This window comes from Gnatocerus cornutus, chromosome 9, assembly GCF_029298725.1.
Source record: "Gnatocerus cornutus isolate USDA-ARS CGAHR chromosome 9, icGnaCorn1.1, whole genome shotgun sequence".
Lineage (NCBI taxonomy): Eukaryota > Metazoa > Arthropoda > Insecta > Coleoptera > Tenebrionidae > Gnatocerus > Gnatocerus cornutus.
In genome coordinates this window covers 2,117,852-2,132,984 of record NC_142241.1, presented here as the reverse complement: position 1 = coordinate 2,132,984, position 15,133 = coordinate 2,117,852, and the positions used below count along the sequence as shown (strand labels likewise).

General features: G+C 30.3%; 1 protein-coding gene across 1 annotated transcript; it reads right to left on the bottom strand.

Moving 5' to 3' along the window:
- Window positions 1-4,682: 4,682 nt before the first annotated feature.
- On the bottom strand, window positions 4,683-13,176 carry LOC148167731 (very long chain fatty acid elongase 4-like). Its single transcript, XM_088045672.1, has 5 exons — window positions 12,704-13,176; window positions 12,468-12,658; window positions 12,291-12,422; window positions 12,002-12,238; window positions 4,683-5,367 (listed from the first exon to the last, which is right to left on the bottom strand). The coding sequence occupies exons 1-5, from the start codon at window positions 12,756-12,758 to the stop codon at window positions 5,191-5,193; spliced, it is 792 nt and encodes a 263-aa protein (XP_087901798.1). The 5' UTR covers window positions 12,759-13,176; the 3' UTR covers window positions 4,683-5,190.
- Window positions 13,177-15,133: the final 1,957 nt, after the last annotated feature.

Genomic DNA, 15,133 nt, shown 5'->3' with positions numbered 1-15,133 from the left:
CCAGATCTTATACTTGCTTACGCATGAAACCATGCTTTTGGACTACCTAAAAATAATTTATACCAGAGTTCTTGACAACCTCGAAACCATTGATAATCTTTCGCAGAACCATAGTAAGGAGGTCATATCTAGACCATTGCAAGTTAATTTAAGTGAACGTAAACAGAACATTTAAGACAAACTCATTCACTCCACGCCCCATACCACGGCAAAAAATGTATCACACATTTAAGGCGTGTAATAAAAGCTTCTTATGTGAAGCTGAACATTTTGATCTAAAAAATTCTTACATTTATAATAGGAAGCGCATCTTTGCACAGACGCCTTCTTTTTGATACGCGCCTGATATGCTCATCTTCAAAATGCTCGGAGCATAATACCGTGTATCGCTGATTTTGCTTACATCTAAAACAATAATGTTTTAATGGGTTTATTACAGTTTTTTGTGAATCTTTCATACCACACACTGGTTTTAATAGGTTCAACCATTTTTTTCGAATTTTTTGATCCGCTGGGATACTGAAAAATGGTTCCTCCTGTCTTCCACACAAAAAACACTTTCTACCCATCGTGAAACCGTTGTACTTGACAAAATAATGTGCAAAATACAAAATGAATACAAAAAAGTGATTCAAATGTCAAAAAGCGCGTCATGTAATTTTGCCACAAAGTGACGGTAGACGGCGCTTTCTTACGTACATCAACTACGTCACGGCCTACTTGACGGGAACAACTTTGAGAGGCTATTGAACAGGCTTGATATAAGCGTCAGCGCATATGGATGAAGTTGGCGATGTCGCGAAACAAATGACCGATGGTGGCGCTGCGATCGTTGCAAAGATGGTGGGTGAGAAGCATAATCTGTTATTGAAAAGTGTATTTTTGTGGTCGTTTATTAGAAAAAACATGAATTTATCTACAATATTCAGTGTTAATTTACATCGTTGGGTGTAATTGTTGTTATATCTGAACCTACAAACCGATGTGTACCAGATTTGAAGCTTTTTGAGACAAAATTGCAAACTACAATCATTGTATTATAAAACTTTGTTAACTCCTTTTGTTAATTTAGGATGCATTGATTCCCCGACGCCCAAATAGTTGTCTTAAAGAGCTTGTTAATCATTCATGAGGTATTTAATAGGTTTTAACTGGTTTTCTTATAACATTCCTTTGAGGTTACGTTTGCACTTTGTCAATCACTTACTGTACCTCAAAGAACGAAATACCCACCATGTATCCGTTCGCCATTCCTTGGTTCACTTGTCTAAAAGTAGATTTATCAATAAAAACCTTCTGCGAGCACTGTTATTATTGTTTAGTTGATTTGCTGGTTTGGTTTGTAATGCGAGCCATTTCACGTAATAACGGTAAATCATGCGTTACCAACACATGAATCTATTAAAATACATTAGAAGGAATTAAACAACTGCTTTGAAAATGTTAATACACTTGAGAAAGATGATTTTTTGGTCGACAAATGCATTATTTCTTATGCACGTTCACAACAATTGAACTTCTCAACAGTGTTAAAATGCGCCACCAGAGGTCATATCGGAACATTTGCATCGCGAATTGGGAGCGCGCATAAACGCCGGTGGCGCCCTCGTCCGGCAAAACTGTTCTCGTTTTACATATACACAAGATTATTTTTGTACAGGTTAAAGTTGTTTACAACTCAATAGTGTTGTATTTAAACAACAAATAGTTAAATTCGTAAAATGCAGCAAACGAAAATAGGCTCCGGATGTGTTAGTTTTACAAATTGTTGCATAGTGTGATGTCACAACAATTATTCAAACACCGATAAAAACACAAAATTTTATAGTTTTCCGTACAGACCACATGAACAAGACCGGCGAAAACAATGGATAAATGCCGTTAAGAGAAATACGTAAGTGAAATTTTGAAAAGACGAGTTCAACTAACTTCAATAATTGTTAACATTTATAGGTTTAACAGCAAATGCGCTTGGGCACCCAAACCCTATTCGAGAATTTGCAGTCAGCATAGTAATGTAATGATTAATGTTCCAAAATTTGTAAATTCAAGTACTCAATTCAAGTCTAATGATGTTGAAAAATCGTTTTTATTTGAATGTGAATATTATGGTAATAATGAAATTGCAACATTATGCAACATACCTGTAAATAACAATTTCAAAAGTTACGCATTGGTCCAAATAAGGAAGAAGATGTATGTGCAGGCTTTCATGGTTTTTCTTCTACAAAAACTGATGAACAGATAACTAGCTTGAAATACTTGAAATATTTTGTCATTACTAAGTATTACAACACATGGAAATGACAAAATTTGTCTTAAAGATAAGTTATTAATATTTTTAATGAAAATGAAACTTGGAATTTCCTATTCTGCAGTAGGAGTGTTGTTTGGAGTTCATAGATATACTATTCAAAGAATATTCATCGCACTATTGGAGGAACTAGCACAGAAGAAAAAAAAATTATGTTTTTTGGCCTAGCAGAGAAATTGTGTCAAGAACAATGCCAGAAGTTTTTAAAATCAAATCGCCCAATTGTCGTGTTATCTTTGACTGTTCAGAAATACGAATTCAACAACCAGGACCTGTAGATCATTGCATTTATACTTATTCACATTACAAAGGCACTTTTACTGCTAAATTTTTAATTGGAATAACTCCGTGTGGATTCATATCATTTATATCTGATTGTTATGGTGGTCGTTCTAGTGATGGTTTTATAACTAACTCTTGCGGAATCCTAGAACTTTTGGAAAAAAGCCGTTCTTTGTTAACCTACAATAAAACTTCTTTAGAATGTCAGTAACCAAAAAATGTTGTAACAAACCTCAAGTTCCACGGAGTACTTGGCCTTTATAAGTGAAAATTCTGAGAAATTTCGCTCTAAAACGTTAAGGACGTGACCGACTCGAACCAATGCTTTCCCCTTTTCTTCGGTCGTAGTTGTTCGGTGAATAAACTTAACAGTTTCAGATCCAAAATGAAGTTCGATTTCCATACCTAATAAATATCTAAAACACTACTTAAACACCACAAAAACACACAAACAATCACAAAAACATTACAATCGTACACCAACCAGTGACGATTTATATGTAAATATTTCAGCTGTCACTTGTAGGGGGCGCTATATTTAAAATACGCGCGCTCCCAATAGCATAGTTTTTGATCGAAATGTGTCATAGTATCCCAGCTTGAATTAATTTTTTTCCGACCATTCTGGACTACAAAGTGTATTTGATTGATCCTAATTTATGGTAAAAATATGAGAGAAATATTTAAATAACTTGTATATTGAAAAAAAAGCAATTATAGTAGATATTAACGAAAGTTATCAAAAAATACTCATATCTTAAAAACTGTAAATTCAAAAATTATAAAAAAAATTCCCACATTTTTCCGAGTCTACAAGGCAAGTCATGTTAAAATTTGAAGTGAAGCTAACCACCTGTTTAAAAGAAAACAGCTAAAAAGTATCTAAAAACTAAGTTTTTTGAAATTATCTTGAAAACCGCAGGACAGATTTTTTTTTAATTTTATGTGATAATTTGGAATAAAATTTTACATCTTCAGGATTTTTTTCAAAATTTTTGAATTTACCGTTTTTGAGATAGGGGGTACACTTGAACCTTAACCTCAATCATTGAACAAAGTTAGTTTTGAAAACAAACTCTTCAAATTGTGGCTTGAAGCCTGAAAATCTAAAATTTTGACACAAAACCGTCGTAGACGAAAGTGACATTTGAAATAATTGTGAACATAGTTATATTCACTATGAAAACAAAGCGGCAAAATAGCGCATGACAGGAATTCCAAAACCTCCTTTGATGCTAGAAACATTTATAAACACCTTGTATATGTTAATAGTGCTCATCTAAATTTAACGTTTTTCTTTAATTTTGGGTTAAATTTTAGAAAGCTGTATGTTCTATATGATGTGTAATGTTTGAATAAATTATTCCAATATTGATTTCAATGAGACTAAAACTTTTTTCTCTTAATAGGCTAAATTTGTGACAAGAATTTAACGGACTCTTTTTGTACATGCATTTCAAAAAGATCCTGCATAAATTAAAGAGTTTCATAATTTTGCAAAACTGAAAAAAACAAAAATGAACGTAGTGTACAAAAAAAAACTTATTTTAAAAATTTTGCAGAGTCCTGGTCTAATGCAGCAAAACGAACTATGGATTTAGAATCAGGAGGAAATTCTACTTTAGAAACGACTTTCTTCAGCTTCAGTACAAATTTCATCGACTAGTAAAATCAAACAGAAAATGACTCACTGATCACGTTCTTACCGCTCATTATTAACATTTAAATTTGAAACGACGCAACGCAGTTACAAGTCTCGTTATGCTAATTATTTTTTTCCACGACACAAAATACTGCCTCTGCAAAATTGATAAAAAATGATAGGCGGCGGTTTATCTAGCGCATTCACATAAAAAAAACTTCAAAAAATGTGACTACTAATAAGTTAAAAGCGATAATTGACTGGATAGTTATTAAAACAGCCATAAATATGTATTTTTTTTAATCTTTTTTGTAATTGCAATAAAATCCATGACGGTCAGAATGTCAACCACACGTCTAAAACTGGCTAAAACTGTGTTAGAATGATTCACTATTTAAATCAGCAGACAGAGAAATGTACTTTCACTGGAAAATAAAACAAAAATTCTATGTCAAACTTTTACTCATATTGGCCAATTTCGATCTTAGAACAAGAAAATGCGTGAGCTTAATTGACCACAGACAGATTTATTGACCAAGTGTCTAAAAAAACATTCAGAAAAATGTGGTTAATCGCAATCTTGGATCATTTCTATTCTAAAATGTCCCAGTTTTTTGTTGAAAAAAATATCACACTCGTTTACAATATAATTATTTACACAACCTTCAGATTTCATTAATAAATTATCAATAAATTACAAAAACGAAACTTGCTTCACAGTGCTGAGCCTAAATCACGAATAAATTATAAATTCTGCCGATATTAGTTTAGATATCACAAATTGGAGACTCATAAAATGGCAGAACTAGCGACTAAAATTAGAAGGGATCGCCAGCTTAAATTAGATCCCGTTTTTACCAAGCCCATCGATTTTTTTACGTCTAATAATCTTGTAACACTTTTTTAATACTGCGAAAAAAAGTAGAACGAAGATTTTTTTCGTCTAAAAAATTTACTCGATTTTCGAAGTCTTTGGCTTTTCGATGTAACTTTTGATGTAGAATTTCGTGAAAAGAGTGATGGTGATTGCCGTGTTGAGGAGGTAGAAAAGTAGCCACGATTTGGGGTACGAACAGTTGGCGTTGAAGATGTGGATGAGGAAGACGGCGACCAAGAACCAGTGTTGGACCTGGAAGAGGAAAAATAAATTTAATCTATAATTTTGTAATGTCGATTTTTTTAGGCCAGTCAAATTAATTACGGTTTAATAAATTTTTAAGAATTTTTAATACTGCCAACGTTTAAGCTGACGCAATAACACATTTTTAATCAAAAATTTTGGAAAATCCTGTTCAAATATTAAAATTTTAAAAATTTAAACGTGTTTTGAAGTTTACAAAATGTTATTCCAACATCGTTAAAACTAGATAATTACATAAGAACGTGATAAAACGTTCCTAGAAAAATAGTTTTTTTCACAATTTTTGAATTATTTCTAAAATTTCTTGACAAATTGAAATTTTTAGTTCATTTTAAAATTAAAATTCTGAAAAATTGACGTGTTTTACTTTAGAATTTTGTAATTTGTCGACGTAATAATGTTTAACGACCAGAATTACAAGTTCTTAATCAAATATGTAAAAAATTCTGACTATTCTATAAAGAATGCATTTTTATTTTCAAGGCGAAGCTGAAAGATGAAAGATCTTCCTCTAAAATTCGTTGCTTTGGTAATTTTAGTGCTACAACTATGAATTTTGGGGAAATTACTAGTTTTCGATCGTTTATTAATTCTGCCAAATTGCAACATCGTAGATCGAAGGACACAAATTTTAGAAATTTTTATTTTCAAGGCGAAGCTGAAATATGAAAGATCCTCCTCTAAAATTCATTACTTTAGTAATTTTAGTGCTACAACTATGAATTTTGGGGAAATTACTAGTTTTCGATCGTTTATTAATTCTGCCAAATTGCAACATTGTAGATCGAAGGACACAAATTTTAAAAATTTTTATTTTCAAGGCGAAGCTGAAATATGAAAGATCCTCCTCTAAAATTCATTACTTTGGTAATTTTAGTGCTACAACTATGAATTTTGGGGAAATTATTAGTTTTCGATCGTTTATTAATTCTGCCAAATTGCAACATTGTAGATCGAAGGACACAAATTTTAGAAATTTTTATTTTCAAGGCGAAGCTGAAATATGAAAGATCCTCCTCTAAAATTCATTACTTTAGTAATTTTAGTGCTACAACTATGAATTTTGGGGAAATTACTAGTTTTTGATCGTTTATTAATTCTGCCAAATTGCAACATCGTAGATCGAAGGACACAAATTTTAGAAATTTTTATTTTCAAGGCGAAGCTGAAATATGAAAGATCCTCCTCTAAAATTCATTACTTTAGTAATTTTAGTGCTACAACTATGAATTTTGGGGAATTTACTAGTTTTTGATCGTTTATTAATTCTGCCAAATTGCAACATTGTAGATCGAAGGACACAAATTTTAGAAATTTTTATTTTCAAGGCGAAGCTGAAATATGAAAGATCCTCCTCTAAAATTCATTACTTTAGTAATTTTAGTGCTACAACTATGAATTTTGGGGAAATTACTAGTTTTCGCTCGTTTATTAATTCTGCCAAATTGCAACATTGTAGATCGAAGGACACAAATTTTAGAAATTTTTATTTTCAAGGCGAAGCTGAAATATGAAAGATCCTCCTCTAAAATTCATTACTCTAGTAATTTTAGTGCTACAACTATGAATTTTGGGGAAATTACTAGTTTTCGATCGTTTATTAATTCTGCCAAATTGCAACATTGTAGATCGAAGGACACAAATTTTAAAAATTTTTATTTTCAAGGCGAAGCTGAAATATGAAAGATCCTCCTCTAAAATTCGTTACTTTAATAATTTTAGTGCTACAACTATGAATTTTGGGGAAATTACTAGTTTTCGATCGTTTATTAATTCTGCCAAATTGCAACATTGTAGATCGAAGGACACAAATTTTAGAAATTTTTATTTTCAAGGCGAAGCTGAAATATGAAAGATCCTCCTCTAAAATTCATTACTTTAGTAATTTTAGTGCTACAACTATGAATTTTGGGGAATTTACTAGTTTTTGATCGTTTATTAATTCTGCCAAATTGCAACATTGTAGATCGAAGGACACAAATTTTAGAAATTTTTATTTTCAAGGCGAAGCTGAAATATGAAAGATCTTCCTCTAAAATTCGTTACTTTAGTAATTTTAGTGCTACAACTATGAATTTTGGGGAAATTACTAGTTTTTGATCGTTTATTAATTCTGCCAAATTGCAACATTTTAGATTGAAGGACACAAATTTTAGAAATTTTTATTTTCAAGGCCAAGCTGAAATATGAAAGATCCTCCTCTAAAATTCATTACTTTAGTAATTTTAGTGCTACAACTATGAATTTTGGGAAAATTACTAGTTTTTGATCGTTTATTAATTCTGCCAAATTGCAACATTTTAGATCGAAGGACACAAATTTTAGAAATTTTTATTTTCAAGGCGAAGCTAAAATATGAAAGATCCTCCTATAAAATTACAGAATTTAATAATTGTTGGTTGTGGCTATTTTTATCAATGGTGTTTCAAGTAAAAGATAAAAAGTTTTTTTTTATCGTTAGAAAAAATAAAAAATTGTCAATTCGATTCATGAAGATTGCCAACCACCTTGTTTAATTTTTGATAGCCTATTTCAAAAACATCTTGTATAAAAAAATATTAGAATATATATACTATAATATATATATATATACAGGGTCCGGCAACACTTGTGTCCACCCCCAAAATCGTCTTTAATTTTAAAAATAAAATTTTGAAAATTTGCATACGCTCATAGTTGACAAAGCTCTAGAAGCTGACGCAAAGATCTGTTTTTTATCACTAATAATTTTGGCGTCGCGACGCCTTAAAAATGTAATTTTTAGTTAATTGTGAGGGTTTGTGATATCAACCTCCAATTTATTTTTTTTTCAATATAAATGTGTGAAAAATACCTCAGTTGTCGTTTTAGATTCAATGCAAATTGTCTTCAAAATTTGAAAAAAAAAAGCTGTTTTATCAAGTTAGTTTCCAATTTTATTACGTCAAAATTGGGAACTACGTTTACACCCCTCTGTCAACATCTTGTGTCCAAATGACATCTATCTTTTGGTTCGCTTTAGATTGTAACAAAAGTCTTAATTGGTGAAATTGTCGATTTGTCGATGTTAATTAACGATTTCTGGTGTCCATAAAGTGCAACATACCCGTGATAATCAAAATTAACCTTTATAAGAGTGAATAAAGTGACTTGTGAAATTTTGGTGTAAACGTAGTTTGCCGCTGCGCTGTCAGAATTTTGAAAACTAACTTGATAAAACAGCGTTTTTTTCGCAAATTTTAAACACAATTTGCATTAGATTTAAAATAAAAACTCAGAAATTTGAATCACAGTTATGTTGAAAAAAAATTGAATTCGCGAATTTTTCCGCAAAAACTCAAAAATCGCTAAAAATTATTCTTCTTAGGCGTCGTGACGCCAACCAAACCGTGATAAAAAACAAATTTTAGCGTCAGCTTCTAGAGCTTTGTCAACTATGAGCGTATGCAAAATTTCAAAATTTTATCTTTAAAATTAAAGACGATTTTAGGGGTGGACACAAGTGTTGCCGGACCCTGTATATATAATATTATATATTATTATGATTATATAAATATTAGAAATATTAGAAATTGGTCTTGAATTTTGTAATTTGACAAGAGGTAAGTCATAAGTTCCATAAATTTTGTTGTGTTTAAAATACCACAAAAACGGGTTGTTAATAAAAATTAGGTAAAATTAAATAACCTACAATTAATCAAACAATAAAAATTAATAAGATATTTATTTAGCGTTTCTACTGCCGGAATTACAGGATTCAACTTGGCAAATATTAACATCTTTATTTTTTTTATATTAGAAATTTGTAATTTGACTCAATTCATAAGCAAGTTTCGAATATTAAGTTCCCAAAATGTTATTGCTACCAAAATAACAAAATTTTTTATGCATTTAAAATTTCTCATTTTTACTCTGGAATTTTATTATTTGTCCAAAAAATTCTTTTTACTTTTATTTTAGAAATTTTCTAGATTAGTTCTTTTTACTTTAAATAGTGTAATTCGACGCGGTTTATAAGCGCATTTTAAACAATAACCTTAAAAATTTGAAACTATAGCGTTAAACTAAAATTTGAAAATTTCAACATTTTTGGTTCAATATTAAAACTGTCAAAAATTGATCTTTTTTATTCCAGAATTTTGTAATTTGGCACAAATACCTATTTTTAAGGTAGTCTCCCTAAATTTTGATGTTATTCCATTGAAACTTCCAAATAACACGGTTTTTAATAAAAAAAATAGAAAATATTCACAGTTAAAATTCTTAAAATTTGCATCTTTTATTTTAGAAATTTTTAATTTTAAGCAGTTATTCTTCACACATAAATAATGTCCCATGGAGCTCATTACTATTATAAAATAATGTTGGCAGCAGCCCCTAGTAATTTTAATCGCTAACAATTGGTAGCAAAAGCGTTTGACCTTGATTCAACTGTGACAAGCATTGAAGCTAAAGTCCGTTTTTTTTTTAAAACCACCAACACCGCAATTTTCCCCTTGTTAAACTTGTTAAATTCATATTAAAATCCGTATTTAAATCTCTCTTTTGGAACAAATATTTAATTAATTATGAATTAATTTGAGGTTGACACACTGAACTTTGACAACGTGTTAACCTCAAAATCGCTACATTCAATTTTCCCCTAATTTTCTCCCTAAAAAAATAAAAACCTGATTTACACCCAAGAATTTCCGAAAGTGATCTTATAAAGCCTGTTTTAAAAGTACATGGGCGTGGCCGAAAATGATGCGCCACTTTTCGGATTTCATTTTCAGTTTATCTTAAAAAAAGAAATTTCTAGAATTAGTTCTTTTTACTGTACATTTGCCTTTTTTATTCAAGATATTGAAAATCCTGGTAATTTAGCACAATCCAAAATCAGGTTTAATATTTATGATAAATAGATAATATAATAGATGTCGCAAATTAAAAAAAATTAACAATTTTTGACTCATCTCAAAGATTAGACCTCTTAAAAAACATAATTTTAACAAATTTGCTACAAGGTGTTTATAAATGTTTCTAGCATCAAGGGTGGCTTTATAGTTCCTGCCATGCGCTATTTTGCCGCTTTGTTTTCATAGTGAATATAACTATGTTCACAATTATTTCAAATGTCACTTACGTCTACAACTTTTCAGTTACGGTTTTGTGTCAAAATTTTGGATTTTCAGGCTTCAAACCACAACCTGAACAGTTTGTTTTCAAAACTAACTTTGCTCAATGATTGAGGTTAACTACAAATGTCACTTGAAAAATCTAAACCCACATTAGTAACGAGCGGCAAATTTATTTGACATTTCATAGCCACCCTTGATGCTAGAAACATTTATAAACATCTTGTACAAATTAAGCGTTACGGACTGCAAGTTAAAATTAACACTTAACAGAAAAAATGTGAAGCCAATCAATTTAAAATGTTAGTTTTTATATGAATTTTTCATACGAAAGAAATTTTTTACAAAATCAGTTAAACCAACATATTTTTTTTTGTTTTCATTAAATATGCGCATAAATGTGCCTGTAAAATGAACAAATAAACAAATGCGGAATATGAAATATGTAGGTGTAAATCATTTCCCATTCTACATTTTACAATTTAAAAAAACGGCCTTGAAGCAAAATATGTCATTAGAATCTGTTCTTTACTTATTTTCATTCTACAGATTCCTTTGTGTTTTTTTTATAATTCATATTTTTTTAGTACTCAAAAATTATAAAAAAGCCGTCGCCCTGTATATTCGCTTTAAAGCGGCCTGTATACATTTCAAACAGTTGGTAGCCGTGTTGTGTATCACGTGGACCAACATATTTCAACTTGCAAAAAAGAAATTGAAATTGTAAGTTATCATCTGTCGTTGATTAATGAGGGTGATTAATGCACGATTTTTTATGTGGCAATGGCAACGACCACACAAGGCAATTTGTGCCTCGGCGCAATGAATAGGTTTGACATTTCAGCCATAAATGCAAATTGTTAATTTTTTCACTGTTTTTCTTAGTTTTCAATTATGTACGTTCGACGGAAAAGTATTGTAGTTAACTTGTTTGTTGATACTCGAGACGTTTTAACGGGCTCATCGTTTTCATTGACTTAATTAATGAATTAATGAACTATTTAATCAGACATTATTAATATTAATACGATAAATTCGTTTTTATTCACTTGTACCATAAAAAGTTATTTTTAAGGCGATTTAAACTGAAAATGGAATTTATTCTGGCCGCAAACATTTTTGGCCGATCTGTGGTGGCGCCATCTATCCATAGTTTTGCATATTACATCAAGATACCGACATTACCCCCAATTTTATAATTATTTGGGTAAAATCAAATCGACAAACTGCTGTAAAGTGCAGCAAAGACGTGTTGAATTATTGAAAATTAACATGTCTAGCATTGCAACATCAAAAAGCACATCAAACCTAATTTATACAAATTGTGAACCTACACATGCCGAAACTGCAAATGTAAATAAAAAAGTGCCATTTTGCCCTCGCCTCGGTCATTAAAAAAATGCTCGGCCAAAAAAGAAACACTTTTTTGCCTTGGTACACAAATAACTATGAAGATACTCATTTCAATTGAGATTTTATTTAATTAAATCGCTCGTCAAAACTACTGAAAAACTGCAAAAACTTACCAGTTGCAGTTGAGTGATGTACTTTTTCCACCAAAAGGTTCTAGTGGAATTCATCGCCGTCAACAAGTAGTAGCTGTACATTACAAGGTGTACAAAAGTATTCCAAAAGAATACGTAGAAGGTAACACCTCCTGGAACATATTTGACAGTAGCCCATGTGGTCAAAGCCATTCCAATATGGTGGTGAATATGAAGAAACGTAACTTGATTATCCTTCTTCCTTAGAACAAAGAAAACCTGTGAAAAACTCACATAACTACAAAAAAAACAACACAGAAAGAAAACTTACAGTGTCCAGGAGATCTAAGAATTTCAACATAGTGTACAAATAGTGAGCTTTTCTGATCGAAACATCAAGATCAGTATGAGCGTTGTTCAAAGGGCTGCAGCAGATGGGGAAGTTCGGCATGAGTCTGGCAATCTTAAAACACTGTTAGAACTGTGAGTTATCGTCGGTTAAACTCACCATCAAGAAAACGATTCCGTTTAAGACAATTTGGAGTGCGTTGTACCCAATTATAACATTTTTTAGATTGAAAGGGTCTCTGTTCTTCATTAGTTTCGGCCCCACATTGAAGATGAACAAGCTGTAGAAAACCACAAGACCGACTGGTTGCAGAGCTGATTGCATCAAAGGGTACTCATCCACGTCCTTGTCTTAAGACAAATAAAAATAAAAAAAAATGTAAAAATTCTACTCACTTTTGAGCCCCAAGACCGAAGCGTCCAAAAACAGACTGAAATTATTCAAACTCATCCCTTGGCTGTTCTTCGGTCACTGTGCCTCCACTTGCTTATCTACTCGAATTTATAGAAAACGGCACATTCGAGTTGCGGGCAATTCCATTGTGCTGGAGGAGGGATTTTTGACTTTCACATTCCCTTTTTTCACGACTTCTTTTACCTTTGTGTTAAATGGGAGGAAAGGAATTAATAAGTAGGTCCCGATTAGCGATTCGTCGCATTTGGCGGGAGGATGAAATGAAGAAAACGACCAAGTGAAATGGCACTTGTTACCCAGCGGCTGGCGGTGATGGAACTAATGTTGGAATGTACGAAAACTTGATCTACGCTTAATCGCTACTAGTTGAATTAATGCGAGAAAGAATTTTAATAAAATTGCGGAACTGGAAAACGTAAAATATTAATTTTATTGAAATATTGAAATAATGTAAACCTAATTGACCTTGAAAACGTACTTAATTTCGTTAACACGAAATCGGAGAGCTTAATTTTGAAATTTTAAATTAAGTGAAGAAAAATTTTTTTAACAAACCATTTTTTTACATTTTTTTTTGTGTTATTTTATTGACTTAATTTTAGAAACTTTTAGAAAGTTCTTTAAATTTTGTGCCAAATAATAAAATTAGAGACAAAATGACAATTTCTAGAATTTGTGTTTTTAGGACGAACCAAATGTACATCAAATATTCTGATTAAAATCTGTAATTTTTGTGATTTTGACGCTACGGTGTAATTGTCGAATTACAAAATTCTTGAACCAATAAAACAAATTTTCAATAATTTTATACGGATTCAAAATTTCCAAAATGTATTAATTTTAGTAGTTTTAACGCTACACCAAGGAAATTTTGGGCGCGCACTCTTTAAAATGTCATTTTGAACTGAATCAAATTACATATTTCTAAAATAAAAAATGCAAATTTTAAAAATTTTAATTTTGCAAAATGTTTATTAAAAGCATGTATTTCTGATGGTTTTTGGTAAATAATAACAATAGTTGTTTAAGATTCAAGTTTAAAAAGTAATTCTTTATTTTATGAATTACAACGTTTTATCTACGATTTTTCTACATTTCTAATTTTTAAGTATAAAAAAAGTTAATCGAAATCATCTGCCATCATTTGTCAAAATAAATGCAATTTGACAGCTAATTTGTCGTATTTAAGTAAAAGCTAAACGCATACTTTTTTAACCAAAATTTGTGCAAAAACGATTCAATGATTTACTGTTTAAATTCAGTGCTAAATTACAAAATTTTAGAGTAAAAAAATGTTGAGAATTTTAATTTTAGGATGAACCAAAATTTTTCAAATTCTTTTTGTAATTTTACCACCACTCAATAAAGTACTTTCAAATATGTACGCTCATAAATTGTGTCAAATTGCAAATTTATAAAAAAGAAAATGCAAATTTAAAAAATTGAAATTTTGCAAAATGTCCATTAAAAGCATGTTTTCTGATGGTTTTTGGTAAATAATAACAATAGTTGTTTAAGATTCAAGTTTAAAAAGTAATTCTTTATTTTATGAATTACAACGTTTTATCTGCGATTGTTTTACATTTCTAATTTTTAAGTATAAAAAAAGTTAATCGAAATTATCTGCCATCAATTGTCAAAATAAATGCAATTTGACAGCTAATTTGTCGTATTTAAGTAAAAGCTAAACGGATACTTTTTTAACCAAAATTTGTGCAAAAACGATTCAGTGATTTACTGTTTAAATTCAGTGCTAAATTACAAAATTTTAGAGTAAAAAAATGTTGAGAATTTTAATTTTAGGATGAACCAAAATTTTTCAAATTCTTTTTGTAATTTTACCACCACTTATGTCAATAAAGTACTTCCAAATATGTACGCTCATAAATTGTGTCAAATTGAAAATTTATAAAAAAAAAAATGCAAATTTAAAAAATTCAAATTTTGCAAAATGTTCATTAAATGCATGTTTTTCTGGTGGTTTTGGTAAATAATAACAATAAGTTGTTTAAGATACAAGTTTAAAAAATAATTCTTTATTTTATGAATTGCCACGAATATCATATTGAAACTTTTTAAACGTGAACTTTACAACGTTTTATCTACGATTTTTCTACATTTCTAATTTTTAAGTATAAAAAAAGTTAATCGAAATCATCTGCCATCAATTGTCAAAATAAATGCAATTTGACAGCTGATTAGTCGTATTTAGGTAAAAGCTAAATGGATACTTTTTTAACCAAAATTTGTGCAAAAATGATTCAATGATTTACTGTTTAAATTCAGCTCTAAATTACAAAATTTTAGACCAAAAAATGTTGAAAATTTTAATTTTAGGATGAACTAAAATTTTCCAAATTCTTTTTGTAATTTTACCGCCACCTATATGAATAAAGTACTTCCAAATATGT